This window comes from Pyrus communis, chromosome 11 (genome assembly GCF_963583255.1).
Source record: "Pyrus communis chromosome 11, drPyrComm1.1, whole genome shotgun sequence".
Taxonomy (NCBI): domain Eukaryota; kingdom Viridiplantae; phylum Streptophyta; class Magnoliopsida; order Rosales; family Rosaceae; genus Pyrus; species Pyrus communis.
This window is the reverse complement of record NC_084813.1, coordinates 10,765,904-10,792,604: the sequence shown is the minus strand read 5'-3', so window position 1 is coordinate 10,792,604 and position 26,701 is coordinate 10,765,904. Positions and strand designations below refer to the sequence as shown.

Genomic DNA, 26,701 nt, shown 5'->3' with positions numbered 1-26,701 from the left:
AAGCCTTCTAGTTCTAATCTCAGCCGTTCCTTTTAATTTTCTCCCTAGCCGTCACTCCTCACATTCTCCCATTTTTCCACCATAAGCCGTAGCACCCATTCAGCCATTCTCCCATAATTTCCCCTAAGCCATGGCATTCCATAATCATTCACCCTAATATTCACCCAAAAAAAATCCCATAAGCCGAATCTATCCCATTCTTCTAAGCCGTGGCCCCCCCCATCAATTTTTGACCCTAATTTCAACCTAGCCGCTGAGATGGCATTGACTTTTCATTCTTGAAATGATCAGCCATGCAGCCACCATCCCATTTTATTTTTACCTAAGCCGTGCCCCCCCCCCCCCATTTGATGATTAACCCTAATAAACAATTAACCACACAGCCGCAGCCACTTTTCCATATTTTTCCCTGCAATCCGCAACCAACACATCAATTCATTTACATTCAACCCTAAGCCGTGACTTCTCCCATTGATGGGCCAGCCATATTCTCTCCATTCTTTCCCTTTAGCCGCAAGTCTTCACTCATAATTCACCCTAAGCCGTGGCATATTGACCCTAATTCATTCCATTCATATATATATTTTTTTCACGCAACCACCATCATCGATTCGATCCCATATTCTTTCAAGCCGTGCCTTTTCCCATCCATTCCAGCAACCTCACTTCTCTGCCGCAGCCTCTCCACCACTCCCCACTCTATTCCACACCATTCCACACCTTCCACAACCATTGTCGCACCACCAAACCTCCATAAACCCATTCCCAAACCAGAAAAACATTCAAAAACTCACCTAGACTATCACTGCCGCAGCAAGGAGAAGAAGAATGAGGGCTTAGACGCGCAGAAATTCAAGTGGATTCGTTGGGTGTTCTAGGTGTAATCCATCCTTTGTTCTTTATGTTTAAATTCAATTTTATTTCTCTTTCTGTGAACATGAAAGGCTAAACCCCTATTTAGCTAGGGGGTGATTCGAAACCATGTTTATGCTTGCAATATAAATTGATTACTTTTGGTTGGAATTTCATGAATGGTGAATTCAATTTGTTTAACTGCTTGATCGATAACTTATTTGTGTATGTTTATTGAGAGTGCACGCTTAATTTTCATGCATGAATATGACGCTAGAATATAAGTGAATTTCACCTAATAGTTATGAACTTATATTCACAAGTAGTGGAGGTTGCTTATAAACAATCGCGTTAAATGAATTCTTGGCACTAGTTTTATGCTCATCATAGTAACGAATGCCTCGTCAACACTTATAGTTTTCATGATGCTTAATGATCTTTGATTGTATCTTTATTGTGCTTTTCACGTAAAGGACTTTTGGAGAATGTTTTGAATTGCGTTGCGCTAACCCATCCAATTCATTAACTTAAGGAAAACTTGACGGTTAATTTAAGCGGACCTAATTAACCTGGGGTGTTGAGTTTCATAATTCATCGAAAGACCAACTGAAAATCAAATTGTATGCAAGTGTGACATGTGTGGAGAAGAACCTTCTAGCTAGCATTCATCCATATTTTCATCACATTCATATTTACATTCTGCCTTTAAATTACAATCTGTGCATTTAGTTTAATTTCGTCAAAACCTCAATCCCCCTTTACTTTAGTGTCTAATTTAGTTAGAAAGTGTCTTAGTTTGTGTTTATAAGTGTTTTGTATTCTTTTAGTCTTTTGATTTGTTTTAGTGTTTTATTGTTTAGTTTTGCATTCTTTGAGTCTAGTTTAGTGTTTTTTTTCGTTTGTTTTACGTTTTTGAGTCAGTTTCCAAGTGATTTAGTAATCCCTCCTAATCCTCGGTCTAGAACGATCCCTACTTGCATCTTTACTACAATTGTCAAAAGAGGGTTTTAATTTGTGTGCTTAATTAGTTCGCATCACTACCTTAGTGCACTCGGTAGCAGCTTTAGGTTTCCAGGGCAACGGCCCGTAGGGTGTAATGCGTAATGTGCTCCCTCCGTATCTAGGGCCCAGTTCACCGCAGATTAAGCCAAGAGACCAAAAATCCTTCAGTTAGCTAAGCTTTGGAAAAGATCATTGTGGCTACTTCTAGGAATCCCGGCACAAGCCATCGTACATCTAGTTATACTAGGGCAGCTAAGCTCATCCACGTCTAGATATTCGGAGTGTTAAGTTTATCCTCCCATTTTGGAGAGCATGGTTAGTCCCTCAGGGGGGGTGCAATTCCTGCGGTGAGTCCCAAAAAAAGGTGTGATTTTCTTTTGAAGTGCATGAGAGATAATTTGTTGTAGACATGTAGTCAAGCCAAGTTGTAAATTACTTTTGAATTCTTCATTGAAAAATGAATGAAATGAACGAATAACTTAGCTGTAAAAGGCTGCATGACAACTGGATAGTCCTCCGCTTACAAGGTGGTGTCCGTTGAGCTTATTGAGTATTTGGGTCTTGACATAGTGAGAAGTCACACATGGTATTTCCTTAAATTGTAGGCGTTCCATTGTTTCTCGATCTCTTTGTCATTCATGGTGGCGAAGGTATAGTTACCCTTACCGCCTACTCTGCTGATCTTGTATGGACCTTCTCAGATGAGATCCATCTTTTTCGAGCCTTCTCTACGGGCAGTGATGAAGGCTTTGATTAGGACTAGATCTCTGGGTTAGAACTACCGGATATTGGCCCTTTTATTGTAGCTGGAGAGGAGCTGCTGCTGGTAGGCTTTGATACGGGTGATGGTTTGCTCGTGCATCTCTTTTGCCAGATCTAAGTTTATGGCCATCTCTTTGCTGTTCTGTTTAATCCTTGGCAGTAGAATGCTGATGCTTGGCACGATGATGTTGGGATGAATGAATGCTTCCGAACCAAATGCCAAAGAGAAAAGAGTTTCACCGGTTACTCGTCTTTTAGTGGTGCGATATGCCCATAAACATCCGGGGAGTTCATCTGGCCATTTTCCCTTTTTGTCGGTGAGGGATTTTTTGAGGCAGTCTAGGATCGTCTTGTTGGATGCTTCGGCCTGCCCATTGCCTTGAGGATATCTTGGTGTGGACATGTGTTGCTTAATGCCATACTTTTGGAAAAACTTCGCCAAATCTTTTCCCACAAATTGTGGGCCGTTGTTGGTGACGATGGACTGAGGGATGCCAAATAGGCAAATGATGTTCCTCCATATCAAGCACTCTATATCTGTCTGAGTCATGGTCGTCATGGGCTCTGCTTTTACCTATTTGGTGAAGTAGTCGATTGCCACGATCATCATGCATCTGCCCCCAGTAGCAGGCGGTATAGGCCCTACCAGGTCGATTGCCCACTGCATGAATGGCCAAGGACTCATCTACGGGTGTAGTTCGCTGGCAGGTAGTGCTAGTCCCGATTTGTAGATTTGGCAACAGTTGTACTTTTTTACTAACTTCTTAACATCTTGGTGCATTGTAGGCCAGTAGTAACCTGCATTAAGAGCCTTATCTGCTAAAGATCAGCCTTTGGAGTGATTCCCGTAAACGCCTTCGTGGATTGAGCTTAGAACCTTCAAGTCATCGGGAGGTGCTCGGTAGCGGAGATGAGGTCTGGTGTAGGATCTTCAGACGAGAATGCCATTCCACATATAGTAGCATGCCTTAATTTGGAGCTTCTTTGACTCCAATCTTTTGGTGGGTAATGTGCCGTTAACCAAGTAGTCTATAATAGAACTTTGCCAGTTGGGAGTTACATTAACCTGTGACACTTCGGCTGTTGGCTCCATCTCTATGCTTGGCTTGTCTGGATAATCCACCAGAATGAAGTGTTTAAATTGGTGGTTGAGAGCGGAGCCTAAACCAGCTAGTGTATCTACATGGGTGTTGTCTGCTAATAGAGCTTGAGTAAGAGTGTAAGTCTAAAATGCCTCAAGCTATTGGCGTACTTTCCCTAGGTATTGCGCCATCCTTGGATGTTTTGCCGTGTATTCCTCGGTAGCTTGGCTGGTAATTAGTTGGGAATTAGAATGAATTGCGAGCTTTTTCACCGCCAAGTTTTTTGCCATTCGGAGGCCTGCTAGTAGGGCATCGTACTCTGCTTTGTTATTGGATGCTTTGAAGTATAAAGTGATCGCCTGTTCAAGTATTGAGTTGTCTTGGGTAAAAAGGACCACGCCTGCCCTCGAGCCTTTGTAGTTGGATGCGCCGTCAACATGTAAATGCCAAAAATCTTCGTTTGGGGGTGCAAGCATGGCTAAGGTAAGGTGTGTTTAGCTGTTTCTGAAGTATTGCTAGGCTGCTCTATTGCATCGCCTAGGCTAGGTGCGAATTCTGCTATGAAGTCCATTAAGGCTTGGGCCTTTATCGCTGTGTGAGGTCAGAAAACGAAACCATATTAGCCAAGTTCCAATGCCTATTTCATCACTTGTTGAGAAGTGTCCGGACAATGTAAGATTGATCGTAGAGGATACTGAGTCATGATAATGACTGTATAAGCTTGAAAGTATGGTCTAAGCTTCCAAGCCGTAACACCTAATGCCAAAATTAATTTTTCGATCTTCGGATATTTTGTTTCTGCATTGAGAAAAGTTTTAGAAGTGTAGAATACCGGCAGTTGGGCCCCCAGCTCTTCTCGTATGAAGGCAAAGCTCACGGCTACTTCGGAGACTACCAGGTAAATGTATAAATCCTCTGCTGCTTCTGGCTTGGATAGTAAGGGAGGTGATGTGAGATACTTCTTCAAGTCTTGGAAAGCTTTTTCGCACTCTTCATCCCATTTGTCTCATTGTGCCCATTTGATAGCTTTGAAAAAAAGGCTTGCAGCGATCGGGGTACCGTGAAAGGAAGTGGTTGAGGGCAGCTGCTTGTCCGGTTAAGCTTTGGATCTCCTTCAAGGTAGTTGGAGACTTCATCTCTAGGATTGCTTGAATTTGCTTGGGATATGCTTCAATTCTTCGTTGAGTTACTAAGTACCCTAGGAATTGGCCTGAAGATATTCCAAACGTGCATTTGGTAGGGTTAAGCTTCATCTTGTACTGTCTAAGGATGTTGAAAGTTTTTGCCAAGTTGTAAATGTGGTCTGACCGCTGCTTGCCCTTTACCATGATATTGTCGACATAAACCTCCATGGTTACCCCAATTTGCTTCTTGAACATCATATTTACTAGCCTTTAGTAAGTGGCTCCCACATTCTTAAGGCCAAAGGGCATGACCTTGTAGCAGTAGGTGCCCCGCTCTATCACGAACGCGGTTTTCTCCTTGTCGGGCTCGTACATGGCTATTTGGTTGTAGCCGGATTATGCGTCTAAAAAGCTGAGCAGCTGGTTCCCAGAAGTTGAATCTACTAATAGATCGATCCTGGGGATAAAATAAGGGTCTTTTGGGCATGCTTTGTTGAGGTCGGTGTAGTCTATGCAAACCCTCCATTTGCCTTTCTCTTTTTTCGTGACTAGTACAACATTAGCAAGCCATGTTGAGTGTGCTACCTTTTTTATGAATCTAGCATCCAATAGCTTGTCAATTTCTGCCTCGATGATCGCTACTTGCTCAGGTGTGAAATGTCTTCTCTTTTAGATCACCGGTTTGGCAACGGGGTCGATGTGTAGCTTGTGGCAGGCCATCTCAAGGTCAATGCCGGGCATGTCGAATGGTGACTATGCGAAGACGTCTAGGTTTTCTCTAAGGAAAGTCGTGAGTTATTCCTTCTCGGCTGGGCTTAGACATGAGCCAATTCTAGCCGTATTTTCCGGCTGCTGGGGATCAAGAATGATGTCTTCGGCGTCCTCTTCAGGTTTCCATCCTATCTTGTTTGCTTGGGTGCCATCTTCTCGATCCACCTATTGTAATTGCTATTTAGTAGCCTTTATGGGGGGGGGGGGTAAAGGTCATCTTCTTTGATTCTTTTAACATTTGCACAGTGCATCGTCGGGATAAGGCCTGGTTAGACTTGATATCTCCGACTCTTCCTCTCAGGATGTAGAATCAGATTTTTTGATACTTGACGGAACTGACGGCATCCAGCTTGATCAACCAAGGTCTTCTAAGAATCTCATTGTAGGGAGATGGATCGCTTACGATCGCAAATGTTTGTTTTGAGACGACTAGCAGTGTTTTCACGTCAAGTGTGATATGGCCGATGGCAGTTGAGGTGTGTCTGTTGAATCCAGTAAGTACCTCTGTTCGGCGTATGAATGTGCTTTCCAGGCCCATCTTTTGAATGACTGAGAGTTCAAGTAGGTTGACTGCACTTTCATTGTCAACCATCATCCTGTCAACTATAGCATGGGCTAGTTAGACAGATACTATTAGTGCATCGTCGTGTGGGAAATCGACGCCTTCTACATCCTATTCAGTGAAGCCAATAATGGGTACATGTTGGGTATCAACTGCTTGGACTTATGAGATTAGTAAAGCCTGCTGGATCTTCCTCTTTTTGGAGTTATTAGTGGCCCCCAAGTGCTCGGATTTGACGAAAATGCCATTAATTCGAATCATCTTGGTTGGCGGCTCCTTATCATCATTTGCATTCCTTCTTGGCTGCGTAGTTGGCGTGTCCAAGTATCTATCGACTTTGCCTTCTTTCACGAGCTTCTCTAGGTAGTTCTTCCAAGTGTAGCAATCGTCGGTTGTGTGACCAGGACCTTGGTGGAATGCGCAATACTTGGTATGGTCCAACTTGGAAGTATCTCCTTTTGATTGTTTCGGTAGCTTGAACCACGGCTCGTTCATGATTCACAAAGGATTTGTTGGATCAGAATTGAGAATTTAGAATAGTTTTTAGTTATCGTGCCTTCTTTAGGCGGCTTCCCGTCTTCCTTTCTTTGAGCAGCTATCGACTCTTTTTTAGGTTTCTTGGACGCCTTTTCTACTCGTCGAGCCTCGTCCCAAAGTGCATGCTTCTCTGCCAGCGCAAAGGAATCTGCTAGAGTTAGGTCTTCTTTCATGATTATTTCTCCGAACAGTGGGTAGTTTGCTGGGAGCCCTTTTTGGAAGGCTACACTTGTTATCAAGTCATCGCATCTGACGATCTTCGCCTTCTCTACTTTGAACCTCTTCACGTAGTTGCGAAGTGACTCCTTTGGGTTTTTCTTTATGTTGAACAAGTGATCAGACTTTTTCTTGATCGAGCGGTAAGATGAGTATTCTTTGGTGAAAACCAAGGAAAGATCATCAAAATTCTGGATGGATAGTGGCGGCAAGGTGTGAAACCAATCTTGTCCCTCGCCTTGTAGAATGATGGCGAATATTTTGCACATAAGGGCGTCATTGTTCCGATAAAGGACCATCGCGCTTCGGTAGTACTTCAAGTACCTCTCTAGATCTCCATCTCATTTGAAAGATGTGAAGTGCAACATGTTAAACTTGTGTGGACGCTTTACCTGCCAAATCTCGTATGTGAAAGGTGACCTACTTATGTTGGTCATATCTCGCCTTAGTGTTTCATCAACCATTTCGTTGCACCAGAAATCACGCAACCGTTCATTGAAAAGTCTTTCTACCTCTTCTTGGATTTACCTTTGTTGGGGGTAGTGGAGCTCTCGGCTGCCCTTAGTCTTGACCTACTAGTCCAGGCTGCCCTTCTACACACTCGGCTCTTTTATGTCGTGGCTGCGGTATATGAGATAGATTCCTAGCAGGTGAGGGGTTTCTTCGCAAACTGCTGGTTGAACTTGAACCAGATCGAGTGATTGCTTCTCTTCGTTTGTCATGCTACCTGCTCCGATATGATGTGGATAATGTTCCTTGAGGACCTAACCGCGAATGAATGCTTTGCCTAGAAGGCTGCTCATGTTGATTATTGAAGTGTGGCCTCAACCGTGAATGTATACTTGTCCATAGGCCTAGTCGAAAGTGCACGCTCCTCCGCCCACTAAGACGAGAGTGTACGCTATCTCGAGGGCCTAATCGGGAGTGTACACTACCCGAATGCTCGATCTGTGGTTGGTTAAGTGGCTGCTTGCCAGGACACTGCTTGAGAGGTTCCTCGTCTGCCCTTGTCCTACTTTCGGAAGCTTCATATGAGGCACATTAGATCTTGGTATGTTGCAAAAGTTGATTTACCAAGGCCGTCTGTTGTGCAAGGGCGTTCGTCGATTCTATGACTTGTCAGGACAAGTTTTGTTCACCATTCGGATCAGAAGAGCTTGGATGGAATGTGCCTTCTTGAGCAGTGGAAGGATGGTAGGCCCCGAGCACGAGATTTGAGTTGGGAAATGTCAAATCCGTGGAGAAATGTGATGAAAATGCCCCTGGCTCGATGATTGGTCGAGATGGTCTCGGGTTGACTTGGACTGCTTGGGAGACCATAGGAGCAGGTTGCTTGACGGGAGCAGGCTGGGCTGTAGGAGTAGGCTAGGCCATGAGAATGGGCTGCTCGGTACGTGATGCATGCGAGGGTGAGGCATGGGCGGTGGCCTTAGTGCCGTAAGCCACCTTGGATGGCACGGCTCGGGCCGTGGTGAAGGCACCATGGACCTCGCCACAGGTGGCTACCAAGGTAGCTACTGTGGTGGTTCCCGTGGTGGAAACTCGTGGTGGTGGTGCTGCTCCACTTATTGTCACATTTAGCCTCGCGGATCGTCATGGTCCCATTCCTTGGATATTGGAATTTTCACTCGTGGAATTTTCTAAATTTCTAGCCATTGTATTATTCTTTTACGTTTTATCAAAGAATCTTCGCAAATAAAAAAATTCTAATAATAAGAACGTACAAAAAAATACAAGTGGACTAGAAAATAAAGAAAAATCTTTTTCATGCGAGAATCTTCTACGAGTGTGGATTTCTTCTCTCAATGAAAGCACCAATTTGTGGATGCAAATTTCTTCCTCCTTCTTCTTGGACAAAATTGCACCTACAAAACAATTAACACCTCAGACCAACTCACCCAATCCAACCCAAGGGGAAAATTTGGGCTAAGTGCTATACGCTAAACCAAAGCCAAATTCCCCCCAAAATTTAGCCCAAAAATCAGAGTGGACTCCACCCAATACTTATCGGAATTTAAATTTTTTTAGATTAAAATGTTCATAAAATTAATTTACGATAGTCTACATACTTATTTTAAAAAAAAAATAATAATTTAACAAAAAAAAAAAAGCCTAAGTTCATTCTTTAATAATCCCAGGCTAAAATTTTAGGTTAGAACGGTTGGAGCAGAAATACTGTTTCTGGGCTAAAAGCTAAATTTTCCGAGCTAAAATATTTGGCTTTTAGCCCAACCATTGGAAATGGTCTTAGGGTCAAGGCCAAGAGCCTCATGCACCCACGATGAATGGGGGGGGGGGGACTTTGGCAGAAGAACCTCCGATGTCAAAGTTAGAATTTAGAGAGAAAAGCATTTAGAGAGTTTTTGGAATTTTGCAAGAGTATGAACCTAGGTTTTTAGGGAAAAGTGGGTAATATTTGTAGGGCATGGCCGGTCCTCTTTGGAGAAAGAGTAGCCGGCCCTTTATGTGTATTTTGTGTGTTATTTGGTGATTTAATTAGCAATTAATATATTGATTAGGAATAAATATATTAATTGGCTAATTAACATAATAAAAGGAATGTTTTTGGGAAGGTTATGTAATTTATGTGGAATATTTTGTAAGTTATGGAATGATAGCTTAGCTAAAAAAGGGAAAAATAGGTGAAAAATATATGGAATGAGGTAGGTTTTGGGAACTACCTTGTAAGAGGGATTTGATGAGATGGATTTTGAATCGTTACCTTTCTTGGGCATTTTTGACTTGGTTGAATGATGATTGCTCGCTGCTCGCGCGTAGGAAACCCGTTGTACCTCAAGGGTATTTTTGTCCTCTCCTGTCCAGAAATCCATATGTTGCCTTGTGATTATTTTTGGCTCCACAATATATACATCATCATCCACGCATTGTTCTTCAGACCGACTAAAATTTTCTAACAGGATAGCATGGAAGACATGTTGTTATTCCAAGGTTCAGCAGAAGCTCAATCACAAAATGCTAAGCCTGAAGTTTTTCGGTGGACGGCAAATTTTCACCCGAGCGTTTAGGGAGATCAGTTCATAAATTATGATGATTCCCAAGACATTGTAATACATATCATGCATGCTTGCACATATCTTCAACAATAACACAGCAGTTTTTAAATATTATGAGTTATAACATAGTGTATGGCTATTTCTGAATACATAAAATTGACACTCTAATAGATGCGGATTTTACCATTTGCAGACTACTCAAGCTCACAGCCAACGACAAGTTGATGAACTCAAAGAAATTGTGAGGGACGTATTCACAACCAGGGAAACTGATTTTTCACTTCAACTAAAGTTGATTGATGCAATTCAGTGCGTTGGCGTGGCATACCATTTTGAAAGAGAAATCGAAGAAGCACTTGAATGTATGCATGCTACGTTTGATGATGACCATGGCAATGAAGATGTTGATCTATACACCGTTGCTTTTGGTTTCCGGCTGCTAAGACAACATGGATATAATGTGTCATGTGGTAGGTGTAAACAAATTAATTGATTTGAGTTACTATTACAACTTTCTTAATTCTTTTGTCCCTATTTTCTGAAAACCATGTAGCCATATTCAACAATTTCAAAGATGAAAGTAGTAGCTTTAAGGAAAGCTTGATTGATGACACGTCTGGTATGCTAAGCTTTTATGAAGCAACACATCTGAAGGTGTATGGAGAAGACATATTGGAAGAGGCTCTTGTATTCACCACTGCTCACCTTGAGTCCACAGCTATCCATGTAAGCAGTCCACTGGCTACACAAATAACTCAAGCCCTAGAGAGACCTCTGCGAAAAAGTTTAGAAAGATTATTTGCGCGGCGTTACATTTCAATCTACCAAGATGAAGTTTCACATAATGAAGCTTTACTGAAACTTGCAAAGTTATACTTCAATCTTGTTCAGCCTTTGCACAAAAAGGAGTTCCAAGAGATTACTAGGTAATTAAGCTGATCTTATTACTTTGCAAGATGACCAAATGTATACACATTTTTCGAATTCAAAGTAATTAATATTTAAGTAATGGTCGAGAGCACTAGACTTTGAAGGGAAGCTGCCATTTGCAATAAGTAGGATGGTAGAGTTGTACTTTTGGATTGTTGGAGTGTATTTTGAACCCCTGTACTCCGTTGGGAGAAAAATTATGACAAAAGTGAGTGTCTTGCTGACAATAATGGATGATATCTACGATGCATTTGGTACATTTGAAGAGCTCGTAGTCTTTACTAAAGCAATTGATAAGTTTGAGATGTATTTAAATAATAACTATTTGTTGAAAATAATTAAGCTGCTTCTTTATTCCAATGATTACGATGATGATTATGCTAGCGCTTCAGGTGGGATGTCAATTGTGTTGATGAACTCCCAGAATATATGCAAACATTTTATCATGCACTTTTAAATCTCTACAATGAAATTGAGGAAGAGATGGTGAAGGAAGGAAGATCATACCGAGTTCTGTATGCAATACAAGCTGTAAACATGTGCAGAACTTTTCTTTTAAACTTTCTTTATTCCTGGTAAATTAACGTACCCTTGGCTTGTCAGATGAAAGATCAAGCTCGATCCTACTTTAATGAGGCCCGATGCTTGCATGAGGGAAAAGTTCCCAGCATGGAGGATTACGTGCGTGTTGCAACAGTTTCAATTAGTTACACCTTTCTTATAACCATATCTTTTCTTGGCATGGGACATTTTGTGACAAAGGAAGCATTTGAGCGGTTGGTCAATGACCCCAAAATTGTTAGAGCTGCAAATACCATTTTTAGGCTCATGGATGACATTGTTTCCACAGACGTACGTATAATTTTATTAATTTGAGTGGTTGTTCACTGACCCCAAAATTGTTAGAGCTGCAAATACCATTTTTAGGCTCATGGATGACACTGTTTCTACAGACGTACGTATAAAATGACCATTGTATTTCTTTTTTATTTTGGACAAAAGATCAATTCATAAAACCTAAAACAGGCACAACACGAACAAGGAAGGCCAATAAAAGCCCGAACAAAAAGCATAAACTACAATGGACAGTGATGCCAATACAAATTAGGAAGCATGAAAGTCTAACTAGAAACAGACAAAAGCTCTTAGCACTCTAAATGGTAACCAAAAGAAGGGGAGGCTGATAGAAGTTAGCTATATGAAAATAATTACTCAATATTAGAATAATTAGGCTTGGCATGAGTGACACGTCCCGATCCCGATGTCCAGAGGACAGCGAGATGGCCACGTGCTGACCGACACCTGAGGGTGACACAAGCCATTTAATGAATGCATATGCTGATAACATGTGAAACATTCATATTACATTATGAGTAGTTCGAGCGAAATTTATATGCATTCATTAAATGGCTTGCGTCACCCTCAGGTGTCGGCCACCACTTGACCATCCCGTTGTCCTCCAAACATTGAGATCGGGGCGTGTCAATGAGAACTTGAGGTGTAGGGAGTTAACGACCCACAATTTTAGCAAATGAGAGTGAATGATTTCGTTTTAGAAGAAATGTTTGAAGGCACATTTGGTGGTAGTGATTAAGGTTTCAAGAATGAGAATGTGGAGAAAAGGGTGAGGTTATTGGATTGCTGGAAGCTTTTACAGTGGTTGGGAGGAAAAGACACAAGGGAGTGGGAGGACTAGCGTTTAGGGGCTTAGGCGAGATCCTATGCGTATTTTTTATTTTAATTTAATTTGTTATATATTATATTTCCAATAGCAATTCTTGAGAAAAAAAATATATTGAGCTTTTAAAGATTACTTTTATATTCTTAATATTAAATATTTAAATTTCTTATCTTTTTATATATACTTATAAAAAAAACATTTAGAACTATAGAAAAACATTCATCTCTTAAAGCAGGAGTTCGTCGTCTAAGATTTTCGGCGATGGACATCCGTTGGACAAAGATCGTCGCGTAAAACCTATTGCTGGACATGTTACTCGACGAAATTAATTTTCATCGTGCAACAACAGCTTTCCCGATGAATGTTCGTTGAGCAAGCCGGTGTTGACCGAAGAGACTTGATAGAAAATGGTTGCTTGACAAAATATTTTCCTCGGCCAAAATTTTAATTTTTTTAAAACAACAAACCTTAATTTTTTTTCTACCGACCAATTCGTAGGGTGTGTTTTATTAACAAAACTAAATTAAAAAAAATTAAACCCTTAACCCAACGAATTCACCTTATTAATTTATAATTATGAGACAAGTACATACCTTCCTTTAATTTACTTCCAATCCAATCACAAACCTACAACAATAAAAAATAATTAATCACACATTCAAATAAAAATTTATTCAACAAGTAAAAACAAACTAAGCTTAAATTAATTGGGAGAAAAGAGAGATGGAGGAGAGAGTATGAGTGAGAGAGAGAGAGAGACTTGGGCCAATGAACTGGGCCATCGGGCAATGTTAATCTAGCTGACAAACCTCAGTTTCGTCAGGCAAACCTTAGGATATTGAATTAGTGTTATTTTAGACGCGGGAGAATTAAAAGAAGGAAGCACCATTTAATTAAGAAAAGTGATTGGAGAATTGGTAATGCGGTGATTAAAAGATTATTTGTTGCTGCCATATCTCGAAAGTGGATGTTTAGACTTTTCAGACTATTCGGATGAACGCTACTTAAACTTTTGATGCAGTCGCAGAAGCAGTGTTTCTTTCTCCCACAAAAGTCGCTTAAGCCATCCCTTGCAGAAATCCATTACAAAAGAAATATCAAGATATTGTGAATGCGATATCATTAGTAGAAGTATGCAAGCAAAGATTACAATAGTTGAGAGATAATAACTTTGGGGACTTGTTTCATGATGTACAAAATTTTTGTGAGGAGCATGACATTATCGTTCCTAACATGAAGGATTTGCATTTTGTACCTAGAAAATCAAGGCATAAAGCTACATGACTCACGAACTTTCATTATTATCATGTGGACCTCTATTTTCAAGTCTTTATGTGCACATTTCTAACAAAGACATTCCTACCGGAAATACCCATTTTCAATTACGACAAAATTAGCGACGACTGAACATGGTCAATAATATATATTTGCAATGAAGCTTCACCATCAGAAACATATATTACCATTGAAACTTCAACGTCGCAAATATATATTCTTGATGAAGCTTCACCGTTGTAAATATATATTCTTGACAGTGCTTCATTGTCGAAAATATATATATTCGTGACGAAGCTTGCCATTGCAAATATGTATTATTGACAAAACTTCACCATCAAAAGTACATAATTTTTACGATGCTTGCTCATCGCAAATATATTTTTGTGCCTATTTCTATCAAGACGTTATGTATTTTCGATGACTACACTCTTGTAAATAAAAATTATTTTGTTGGAAAAAGATTTTGTGACACAATTGTTTGGTCGGAAAAAAGTCATCACAAAAAAACACATATTGTTGTTTGGAAAGTAATTTTGACAACTATATAAGTATTTGCAATCACATTGCTATGTCGAAAATAAAACAAGTTCACCATTTTGAAAATTTATTTTCGACATAAATATAACTATTAACGACGATGGCTGGTTGGAACAAAGGTATTTTTCGAAAAACATAACTATTAACGACGACGCCCAGCGAGGGCATTTTCTTTCGAAAATAAGTATTTGTGACGACAAGATGCCTTATTTATTTATTTATTTATTTTTACAGCATTAACCCCCTCCAATGACACTTTGTTTTGTAGTACAAATTGTAAAAAACTCCATTAACTTTAACAATTTTGTTTGTTTTGTAGCTTCAAATTGAGAAGGCTCTTCCATTCACACCTAAAAATAATTGACAATATAATAGAAGAAATTCATAAAATCGTGAAGACTCTTAATGTTTTTATGTACATTGGATCATGGGAAAACCTAAATTGAAGTTTATCCACTCTTGTGAGCATAAAGAAGACAATTATATTGTTAATTCTTCAGATCCATGGTGATAATTCTCCATAGTATTGGCCAACGTTAGAAACATTAAACTCGAATTGAGACAACGTGCCAAATGTTTAATTAAAGAAATTTGTCTGTCCCCTCCCACGTTGAACATTATTTATTCTAAAGTTGAGCAGGGGTGGCTTCGGTTTGTTTCCTTTTGGGCCCGATGTGGGCTGTCACGTGGGTTGGGGATGGGATCATTAAAATTACTCTTTTGCTTGTTTTCAATCGAGATCGAACAGACCGGGCTATAGAACTTGGGGGTAATTTTCTAATTGTGCATCTAAAGGGATGTGATTGGTGTTTTGACATCGAGGTTGATGGGACGTGTTGCAATTAGAGGGAGGAAGTAGGCGTAGGTATTCTAGAGAGAAAAAGAGACAGGGTTCAGTGGTGATGATGAAATTGCTCCACCTAGGATTGTTCGCGTAAGATTTCGACAGCGTTGTCCCTCTTCTGAAGTCCTCCCCAACAAAGCCATCAATTGCCTCCTCGCTCAAGGTCCTCCCCATATCTATCTCTGTCCTTACTTTCTCTCTAAAATTTAAACCCTTTGGTTTTAGGTTTGATCGGATGGCGTTTGTAGTGTTTATACTGAACCGTCGACTCCTTATTTAATTATGATTTTCCTTATTAATTTGACCATGAAAATTGTCAATTATTTTCTAAATATTGGATGCTTTAATTCATAAGTTGAGCAGTTTGTGTTACCCCTGTTAGTTATTTTCATGTTCATTATTTAATTGCGGACATTACGCTAAACTTGTTCAATCGGTTTCATAATTTCTGATAAGTTCATGCCCATTAAATGCATCAACTTATTATATATATACACTAGCATTTGCCTACACACTTTGTGCGTATGAACATATTTTTTTAGAAAATGAGAAGGATAGAGGGAGAGAGGGAGAACGTGGGGGAGTGGGAGGTTTTTGTTTTTCGTATTTTTTTTTATTTTTAATATTAGAGGTATTTTAATATCACTTGTAAATAAGGCTTCCATAAAAAACAGTAAAATTTGGGCTTGTGAAATTACACTATTGCCCATATTATTTATTTATTTTTTTTGTGTGATAGAAGATTATGTAATCTTTTCACCCTCTTTTAGTTAACAAAAAATGTTTCATTAATTCGTAGATTTATATGGGATAGGATCAAGGGACAAATATTTTTACACTCTTTTTAAGCCTTTTGATTACATGACATCCAATGGTTCTTATTTATTTATTAAATGACATGGATGCTTATGTGGATTTTAACTAATATTAAAGATAAAATATAACTAAAAAAAAAAACATAAAATCTGAAAAAATTAAACATATAATTAAAAGGGGAAGAAACCTTAGATTGATACGAAATGAACTTTTGCAAATAGAAATAAGGTATGGTATGAATTAATACCAATAGCAATCGATTAAGGACATACTAATGTTGAGATATTCACTTCATTACTAGATACTCAACATTCCTCAAATATATTGCATTGGAACAATGTTCTGGGACGACAAATATGGAGCCGAGGGATTATCTGCAGACGTGAGTGTAACTAATTATGCATCATTGTTTGCTAACTTGAGTTGTCATGAGAGCGCATATATGCTAGAGCTAAAGCAGAGTTATATAGATGTGTAAACTGTATCTCATTTTTTTCTCCATCTGGGGATTTGTTTTGTTGCATCAGGTTATTGGACAAATGAGAGTTCTGATGGCGGATGATTCAATCAATATGAACATGCCCAATAATTCCTTCATGCTTGACGTTGATTCCAGATAATATAATATTAGTCATTAACGTCTTAAAGATTTGACGTATGGAATTCAACATCTACTTACATACAATCTCCAACACTACCAAACCCGAGTTACGTACTAAAAATGGCTGGCATAATTGATTTGCAGCATACCTTTTTTGATGGAAAAAATGTGCGCATCCTTCATTGATATCAGCCTATCTGAAGTGGATCCATGGGCCATCATCCACCAAAGATCTGACTTCCACGTCCTGTTGCAACAAATTGATTGAGGTTACTTGGACTAATCAGTGCATAAGTGTTCAGATAAATATGTATTGAATTCTTCCCTTCAATATTCACACCATCAACAATTGGAATTTGGGAATGACATTGCTACTTTCGATTTTCCTAGAGTGCCCAAGTTCATTACAACAAAAATGGTTGCAAATAACATATATCCTCCATTGTCTAAATTGCACCTGCACCGTTGTTTTTGCTAGTGTCGTCCTCTGATCAGCAACCATTGGAATTTCGTATCAATCTAGGGTTTCTTCCCCTTTTAATTATAATTTTTAATTTTCCAGATTTTAAGTTTTTTCAGTTTTATTTTATCTTTAATATGTTAGTTAAAATCCACATAAGCATCCATGTCATTTAATGAATAAATAAGAACCATTGAATGTCATGCAATCAAAAGGCTTAAAAAGAGTGTATAAGTATTTGTAAAAATATTTGTCCCTTGATCCTATATATATATATATATATATATATATGTGTGTGTGTGTGATATATGTGACTGCTTGAATCAGGACTTAACGAATGAAGGCAACAGCAAGGAAATTTGAGCCTTGGCCTATAAAGATACGATTTTTGCAAGGAAGCTAGGTACATTCTAAACTTATTGTATGTGAAGATTTGTATGATCAAATTTGTGATTAATGTAATTCGGTTTTATTAAATTTTTCATGATTTTAAAGAATTTTTCGTTTAAATTTGTGTGGGTTTTTTCATTTATATTGTGGGTTTTGGAGAATTGTTAGTCAAATTTATGGGTTCTTTTAATGCGATTTTATGTGAGATTAATCAACTGCAATGTCGGATATGATAATGGGTGGGCACATATTCATATGTTTTCCAAAATCTGAATGATTTTATTTGTTTGTCTTTTTCTGGGTTTGTCTGCTATGGCTATTATGAGTTTTTGGCTTTCTTCATGTTTCAGGCAGTTGTTGTTGGAAAATTTAATACATTAAATTATTAATTCAATGAAAATTAGAAGTGGAGTCTTTTGATAAAAAGATATGTCTACTTAAATGAAGTGTTGCAACTTTTTACTCTTCATTAATAGTCACATACTTTCCAAAGAGGTATCTCATATTGTATAAATAGAGAAGCCCCCTATAATCACAAAATAACTTTTCGTCATACATAATGCATTAAATATTAGAGAGTCCCATTGAGTTCATATGAGAAAGTTTTCAACACAATCATGGTTCATGTAGCCTTGTGATTTGGAGTGCTACTATTATAAGGATGTGATCGTTGTATCTTGGGAGACATGCACCGATCAACCATAAGCACTGTAGTGGGGCATAAACTTGTCTTAAAGACAAAGTGTCCAACACTTACCTCGACCGTATTTTCTAGATTTTTCTAATCTATTATATCATGTTTATTTAACATTAATTACTCATGTGCATGCATTACTTTGACATATAAGTGCATCAATTATTTTTTGATTTTTCATGTGATTTAATATAGCAAGAAAGGGTTTACGTTTTGATTGAAAAGTTTTGGTTTGGTGCTATAATTTTGTCATCACTTCCGAATTGGCATTAATTACATAAGTGGTTGTTGACAACATGTTCTCTATTCATACATGTATTGTTTCCGAGAAGATACCAACTATATATATATATATGTGTGTGTGTGTGTGTGTGTGTGTGTGTGTGTGTTAATTTTGTGGTTTTACATATGCTTAATGTCATATATATGAAGTGATTCATGATTTCATATACTGTTAGTGAATTTAATTAAGATTTGATTGGATTCAAAATAAGAAATAGTGGAGCATGCATGACACTTCTTTTGTCTTGTATACAAGTGACAATGATGTATATAATCTTGTGCTAGTTGAAAAACGGTTATTTCCTTAAGAGTACTCACAAGGAAAAGTTATTTGGTGCAGCCATTATTGTAATAAGATATCTTCTCTACTTATATTGGTTCAAAAGTTTAATAATTCTCGTGAATGCATACGAGATGTGATTTTCTTTTTGTTATAAAGAATTAGTAGTTTGTCTGAGAAAGTTGTTAAATTTTCTGCAAACCTCCATGAAGAGTTGCGACCCTTCATGAAAAGGTGATATGGCGCAAACAAGAAGAAACGGTTTCAATTTTGAAAAGTAACGATTATCGCCTGAGAACAAAACTAAGACGAAGCAAATCTTTCTATAAGGAAAGTAACATTCCCTGCCTGGAAAAACCAAGCCCTACACAATGATTAGTCTTCTGCATGCAAATACATATGCTTTCATTTTATGAAAGCAAATGGCAGAGTCATGGTAGGTTTGGTTGGAGAATGGAAACACTCGGTTTGTTTAGCATCTATTGGTGAAAGGTGCCTTGATATGTATATTTGCTTGATGAGTATATTAACGTTGCAAATATATGCGAAGGCAAAAGAAGTATTCCCACAAAGGGAAGAAACTTCAAATCATGTTGGGTTTGATAATTAGAAGCCTAATTGAGGAGACAAGTGCATCTCCTTAGAAAGGACTTGTGAGGCTTGAAAGCCTAATAGTAAAGATGGATAATGAAACAGTACCTTCATTGGCACCTACTTCTTAAGTATGATGAATGAGTAATTGATAGCAGTAAAAAGCAACCACAATGTGAGGGAATTGTGGGGCTAGCTTAGCTATTTTTAAGAAATGGAATAAACTTATAAGGAATGTAAAAGTAATTTGTTTCTAGAAAGAGATAACGATTATCTCTTATAACTAAAGTTTTAAGGTATTGAAAGGTTAGAGATCTTCTAGCAAATACCTTAAATGTGGGGGAATTTACCCAAGTGTTAGTAAATTACTTATCAAATCTGAACACATGTTTGGAGGAATTACGTTGGGAAACAACTACTCTCGAATGAAATATAATTTCATAAATGGAAGTGCGCACCATAAGTGATAGTCATCAACCTAGTGGATCCAATTAATTAAAGGTTTGACCAGAGAATAAGTTGTGTCATCGAGGGGAATGGGTTAAAAGCCTACATCTTTAAGAATCGCCATAATGGCAACCTAACCTAGCTGATTGGAGATCCCAAGATGTAGGTTCAAAGGGACAGTCGAATTATGGATGATTCAATAGGAGCACTGTGGAGATAATCTCCTACCCATGTCCTATGATGAAACAGTGTTATTTGCAGCGTATTTAGGTAAACTTTGCTTTTAATGATTCCTATACTTGGAAATACCAAGTGGGGTATTGCAGGATACTCTTAATGGGAAGTCACCTATCTTGAGTGAGGAATGGGGCTATTCTTGTGAGAATTTTTTGAAGGGCTTAGTTCTCTAAAAGCACTCATGAGAAACCAAGAATTGTTCAGGGCCAAAATGAACATAACCGAGCAACCACAGGGTGTTTGGAAGGGTATTGTGTGATTACTATTATCTTGGTTTACACAAATAGCTGAGCAGTTCAAGACATCGCGTTCACTGATTAGCCAAGTGATAACTCATATATTTCATACATTTATACCATCCATTCCTAGTCCCTTTGTGATATTTTTGAGTTAAACTAGTTACATTTTACCCTTTTTTGTGTTAGTGTGCAGCTAATCGAATTTTGGAGCTCAGTTGAGGACAAATAAGGTAAAATGGTGCTTAAAGTGGAGAATTAAATAAGGATGCTGATGTAGACAAAGAATTAAAAGTGGAAACTGAATATGGTGATGAATATGACTCTTTATAAGACCAATAACAACAAAAAAATGTGGGAATTAAATGCCCAATTACTGGAATGTATTGGCAATCTGTAACAGCTCTTTAACACCATAAAACCTAGCCTTTTAGCCACTTTTACATACACCTTTCATTCTAAGTGAATTTCACAACTCCAGTCACTATTTTTCTCTCTTTTCATCCACACTCAAATCTCCACTCATTCTATACTCTCCAACATCATCGAAGACTCATCCCGACAGGCTGTTCTTGGAGAAGTTCAACATTAGAATTGCTTCAAGGGTTTCCTCTCTCTTTGATTTATTTTCACTCATGTTGTGTATTTCTAATTTCATCTCTGTGAACATGATGTGTAACTAAATTCATAGCTAGGGATTTCGATGTAGCCTTGCACAATTGATCCATGTTTTTATGTTAAAATATTCAATTCATCAATCTGTCTCTTGTTTCATTCACTGAATCTTTTGTTAAATTTGTTTGTTAATTTTAATGATTGATCACCATTAGGATTTCTTACAGATCATTTGATCAAGATTATAGTAAACATCATGGTTAATCTTGGTAGACATGTGAATGAATGAAGAGAATGCTATGCAAACATCCTGCCATGTATTTTCTTTGGTTCTTTAACGTTTTCTTGCATGCTAAAGACTCTTAATTTGGAACCGAAGTTGAACATCCCAATTAGGTTGTAGATTAGGAGAATTTGATCAAAGCCACACATCATATGGCTGATCATATATATGTAAAACAGACTCTGGAAATAGGTTGGTAATTGAATACGATTTAACTTCATAAACATGGAATTGGTTTTGTAATGGTGAACTCGAAATCCCTGGACCCATCCTCATCGTTTCTTAATCAATATATCATTCATTGTTACATTTTTCTTGCATTTTTAGTTATTCTCATTAACAGCACACAATCTACATTTAATTTGTTATTTTCATTGTTTAGTTAGGGTTCTTTCAAGGCTAGTAATTTATAGAGGTTTAATCAGTCCCTGTGGTTCAACACCCTTACTTGTGCCATTATACTAACCATATATTGCACTCGGAAGGAACACAACAAAATTATGGCGCCGTTGTTGGGGATTGATTTCAACCCCCTATAATTGCTTGTTCTTCAAACCCTATTTATTTTCATTTTCAGTTTAGATTTCTAAATTTCATTTGTGTTCTTTCTATTTCTCAGGTAGTATATGTCCGACAAACTTGCTGAGATAGGCCAAACACTTGAACGTATAAAGAGCAACACTTTTGAGAACTTTCTATCAACTAGTGCTCAAATTAACCTTGAAGAAGAGGACGATCAATCTTCTAGATCAGCAAGTATAGGTGCTTATTGATGTGATATATAATAGCACTCAAATTAAACCCTCTTATTGATAATTGTAGTAAAGATGTAAGTAGGGATCGTTCTAGGATGGGGATTAGGAGGGACTGCTAATCTATTCTAAACTAACATAAAAACACAAAACTAGGCTTAAAAACACTTAACTAGACTCAAAGAACTCAAAACAAACTAAAAAGACTCAAAACAGCACAAAACAATCAAATAGACTCAAAACAGACTCTAGGACTTACTTTGGACGAAAATTGAATTGGTTTTGACTCAAAACACTTAAAAACACAAATTAGGATAGATTCTAACTAGTTTGACACAACAAAGTAAAGGGGATTGGGTTTTTGACGAATTTGAAGTAAAAACAAGTAAATTGCAAAAACTAAGTAAAGGAATACGAATTTGCGTGAATTGATGGGTGATTAGCTAGCTAGAGGGTCTTTCTCCACACATGACACACTTGCATACAAATTGATTTCTAGTTGCTTTTTCAATAAACCATGAACCTCAATACCCCAGATTAACCGTGACATCACTAATTAACCTTCAGATTTTCCTTAAGTCATTGAATTGGATGGAATACGCATTGGCAACCAAATTATTCTTCAACGGTTCCCTACATGAACAACATAATAGAGATACAATCAAAGATCATTAAGCTTTGTGAAAATTATAATCAATGACAAGGCATTCGTAACTATGACATCATGATACTCATGCCAGAAATTCAACTTAACACGATCGTGACCTTCACTACTTGTGAATATAAGTTCATAACGATTATGTGAAACTCCCTTATATTCTAGCATCAAATTCATGCATGCAAACTAAGTGTGCACCCTTAATCAACATACAAGAATAAGTTCTTAATCCAACAGTTAAGCAAATTGCATTCACGATTTATGAAATCACAACTGGAGTTAATCAATTCATATTGCAAATATAATCATGGTTTCAAAGTATCCTCTAGCTAAAACGAGTTTAGCCTCTCATGCTCACAGCAAAACAAAGAAAATATAAATTAAACATTGAAAACAAAGATTCAATACACCTAGAAACGCTCCAACAATCCAACAATCTTGAATGGCAAGCACGGCTCCAAGGGGTCTTCTCTCCTTCTTCTTTGCTGCGGCACAAGGGTGAATGGGTGTGAAATTGGGTTGTGGTGGATGTATGGTAGGTGGTGCGGATGTGGAAGGGAAGAATGATGGCTGAATGGGTGATCCCCCTGGGATGTGCATCAAAGGGTTATATTTAAAGGGAAATGAAAAAAAACAACCTTAATTAATTTTGGTAAACAAGTTTTTATCCCTAAATCTACAAGGAAAAGGAGAATTAAAGTCAGAATCAAAGGGGAAAAGGGAAAGGGATATGCGGCAGAAAGGGGACAAAAGGGAATGTGCTTTGTGGCAAAGAAAATAGGAAAGGGAATGTGCTCCCTTGCATGGCAAGGAAGGATCCCTTGCAGATTTGGTGCGGCACCTTCTTTGATTAGGATTAAGGCTTCTTTCTATCTTCCATTGAAGTTGCTGGAATTTTCAGAGTTCTTTCTATCTTTGTTTTAAGTTTCAATGTTTATTTTAGATTGTTTTTTAGTTATGATGAACATGTGTAACTAAGTTTCTTTTTAGTTAAAGGTGAATTCGAAGCCATGATCATATGTTTTATATAAATTGATTACATTCAGTTATTGTTTCATAAAACATGAATGCGATTTACTTATCTGCTTTATAGAAAACTTATTCTTGTATGTTTATTAAGGATGCATACTTAGTTTGCATGTAGGGATTTGATGCTAGAATATAAGGGAATTTCACCTAATCGTTATGAACTTATATTTGCAAGTAGTAAAAGTCACTAGTCATGATTGAGTTAAGTAAATTCTTGGTAGGAGTATCATGCTTTTCATAGTTACGAATGCTTTGTCAATGCTTATGATTTTCACAAAACTTAATGATCTTTGAGATGTATCTCTATCATGCTTTTCATAGTTAGGGAACTTGAGAAGAATAATTTGGTTGCGTGAATGAATTTAATTCAATGCACTTAGGAAAATCTGAGAGTTAATTACTGTTGTTTACAATTAATTTGGGGCATTGCCATTCATAGTTTATAGGAAGAATAACTAGAAATCAATTTGTATGCATATGTTCCATGTGTGGAGAAGAATCCTTTAGCTATCCTTTCATCCATATTTCATTCATAACATAATTTACTTGCTGCACTTTACTTTTGTTTTAATCAAATTCATCCAAAATCCCCCTAGTCATTGTTTTGTTTTTAGTTTAACTTAGTTTTCAAGTTTATAAGTTTAATTTGTGTTGATTAGCATCCCTTCTAATCCCCGGAATAGAACGATCCCTACTTACTTGTACTACGATTGCATAATTTATAGGGTTTAATTTGTGTGTTAGTTTCTACCACATCAAGCTCCAAACACAAATTTAAAAGAATCTGAAGTGCGAGCTCTAGATGAAGAACCTCAACAGCTTGTAGATGTCATAGTGCACCCTAAAGGTATTGAGGGAGAAGAATTGTTATTAGAATCTAATATGGAGGATGAGTTGCCTGTTGGTCTTCTTGTTGACGAGAAGGTTGATGACTTACAAGTAGTCCTCTTCGAAGGTCAAAATATGTCTGCTCAAACAGAAGAAGTTGACATCATTGTGAGGGACAAAATAAATTTTATGGAGCCAATTTCAAATCAAATGGACCAATATCATATGGTAGCTCAAGAAAGCGAGTTCCAAAGCCATGAAATTTCAACCAAGTTAGAAAATGGGTACCAAGATGCTAATGTCAAACTTATTTATGGAGTTGCATTCAAGATCATACCGCCAAAATGCAAGCATAATTGGTTCCATGACACAAAGGTACAAGATTTGATTTTCATGGGTGATCTATTTCTGTTCACAGAGAATTCAAGGTCAAGTTATTTTCTTTCTAGCTATGGTAAAGTTTATGCCCATAGCACACAAGATAAAATGTTTGTTCAAGATGAACTTCTATTCGAAGAGAACTCAAAGTCAAGGATGGAGTTGGTGTTATTTTAGACTCAGGAGAAATAAAAGAAGAAAGCATCATTTAACTAAGAAAAGTGATTGGAGTGGTTAAAATATTATTTGTTGCTGCCATATCTCGAAAGTGGATGTTTTGTACTTTTCAAGTTGTAAAAGAGGTGTTCCTTTCTCCCACAAAAGTGGCTTGAGCCATCTTTTGCAAAAATCCATCAAAACTGCAGCCTACTAATAATGGGGTTCTTTAGTGTTTGTCTTTTGGGGTTTCAAGGGTTTTATGTTCTTTATTATTTGTCTTTTGAGGTTTCAAGGGTTTTATTGCTTATCTTTTAGTTCTCTTGAGCAATCTTTTATAATATGTTCATAGGCCTTGTATTGAGCATCTTTCATTCAATAAAATTTTTTGAAAATGAGAGTTTCTCTCACAACCTTTGGTATTCCAGACTTCCATCCAAAGGTGACAGTTCGTGATCTCTTTTTGTTATAACTTTCGCTATGTCAAGTTCACCATCATGCAGAGTGAGACAACGACCACTAATGGCAGTAGTAGAAATAGGTTTAGATTCCAACATAGTTGTGCGCTTTAGAAGATCCATAATGTACTTTATCTGAGTAAAATGAAGGCCGATGGCAGTACAAATAATTTAATGGCCCAAGATCCTTCGTTAAAAATATGGGAAAATTAGAATCCCCTACAGTTTTTCTATATCATTTAAATTAAAACATCTGTGCCTTTTTAAAATTTGATTAAAGTGTTTTGACCAATAGTCACCTCTATTTTTTAAAATTAAAATAATTTTTGAATTTATCTTTTTATCTTTTAACTCTCATGATGCACTTTTATCTGCAGATTTTTCTTTTTCTTTTTCCTTCTTTTTCTTGGCAGCAGAATACACCAGGCTCTGATGCCAAATAGAATTTTACGGCTTAATTTTCATGTATTGCATAATTTGGTAAGTATATACAATTCTTGTTCTCCAAGGAAACAAAAAAGGACACAAAAAGATATCCTTCCTAATAAATAATTCTAATATTTACACAATATTTACATTCGTATTTTCCAAAGACTCACGGCAATACAGATAACACGTCGAGATGATTGAAACAATACCCGAGTGACCAAACCGTTGACAAACTTGGCATTCAAAACGCCCAGAAGAAGAAAACCATTAGAAAAGCCTTGAGTTGGGCCAGGAGCAGGGCCGAGTAAGCCTGTGAAATTAGCTGAAGAATTACCACGCGAGCTTCCTGAGGAAGGAAAGGTAGCAACCCCTCCAGAAGCAGAATCTGAGAAATTGGAGCCTCGTGAGGAACCACCATGACGACCTATGGAACCACCAAAAGCAAATGTGTCGACATCAGAAGGAAGAGAGAACGCATTATGACGCTGCTCAGCACTCAACAATAGCACTTCCAAGGCGTTGTAGGTGATTAGGGTGTCACGTGCTTTGGCAGAAGCAACAGCGTTCTCATATTGAGGACTGACTTTGCTCATAACAACTGCGACTAATCAGATTCAGAGACGGGAGCTCCAGAAGGAGCAAGGTTGTCATCAAGAACGTTGATTTTGTCTAGGTAATCAGCAATAGAAAGGTCACCACGAGCAGTATTCATTAATTCAGTATGCATCTAGATAATTCGATTTTGAGAGGTAGAGGCATATCGTTCTTTTAAACAAGACCATGTAGAAGCAGGATCCGTTTTGTTGACGATGGTAGAAAGAACTTTAGGGGTAGCGAACTAGTGATCCTGGAGAGAACCATCTGATTAGTTTGTATCCATTCAACGTAT

At 37.8% G+C, this 26,701-nt stretch overlaps 1 protein-coding gene and 1 pseudogene across 1 annotated transcript; one reads left to right on the top strand and one right to left on the bottom strand.

Annotated features, from left to right (window-relative positions):
- Positions 1-6,317: 6,317 nt before the first annotated feature.
- On the bottom strand, positions 6,318-7,207 carry LOC137708999 (uncharacterized). The gene is made up of 2 exons (XM_068448146.1): positions 6,712-7,207; positions 6,318-6,562 (listed from the first exon to the last, which is right to left on the bottom strand). The coding sequence occupies exons 1-2, from the start codon at positions 7,205-7,207 to the stop codon at positions 6,318-6,320; spliced, it is 741 nt and encodes a 246-aa protein (XP_068304247.1).
- Positions 7,208-9,832: 2,625 nt separating this feature from the next.
- On the top strand, positions 9,833-16,628 carry LOC137708998 ((-)-alpha-pinene synthase-like; annotated as a pseudogene).
- The last annotated feature ends 10,073 nt before the right edge of the window (positions 16,629-26,701 follow it).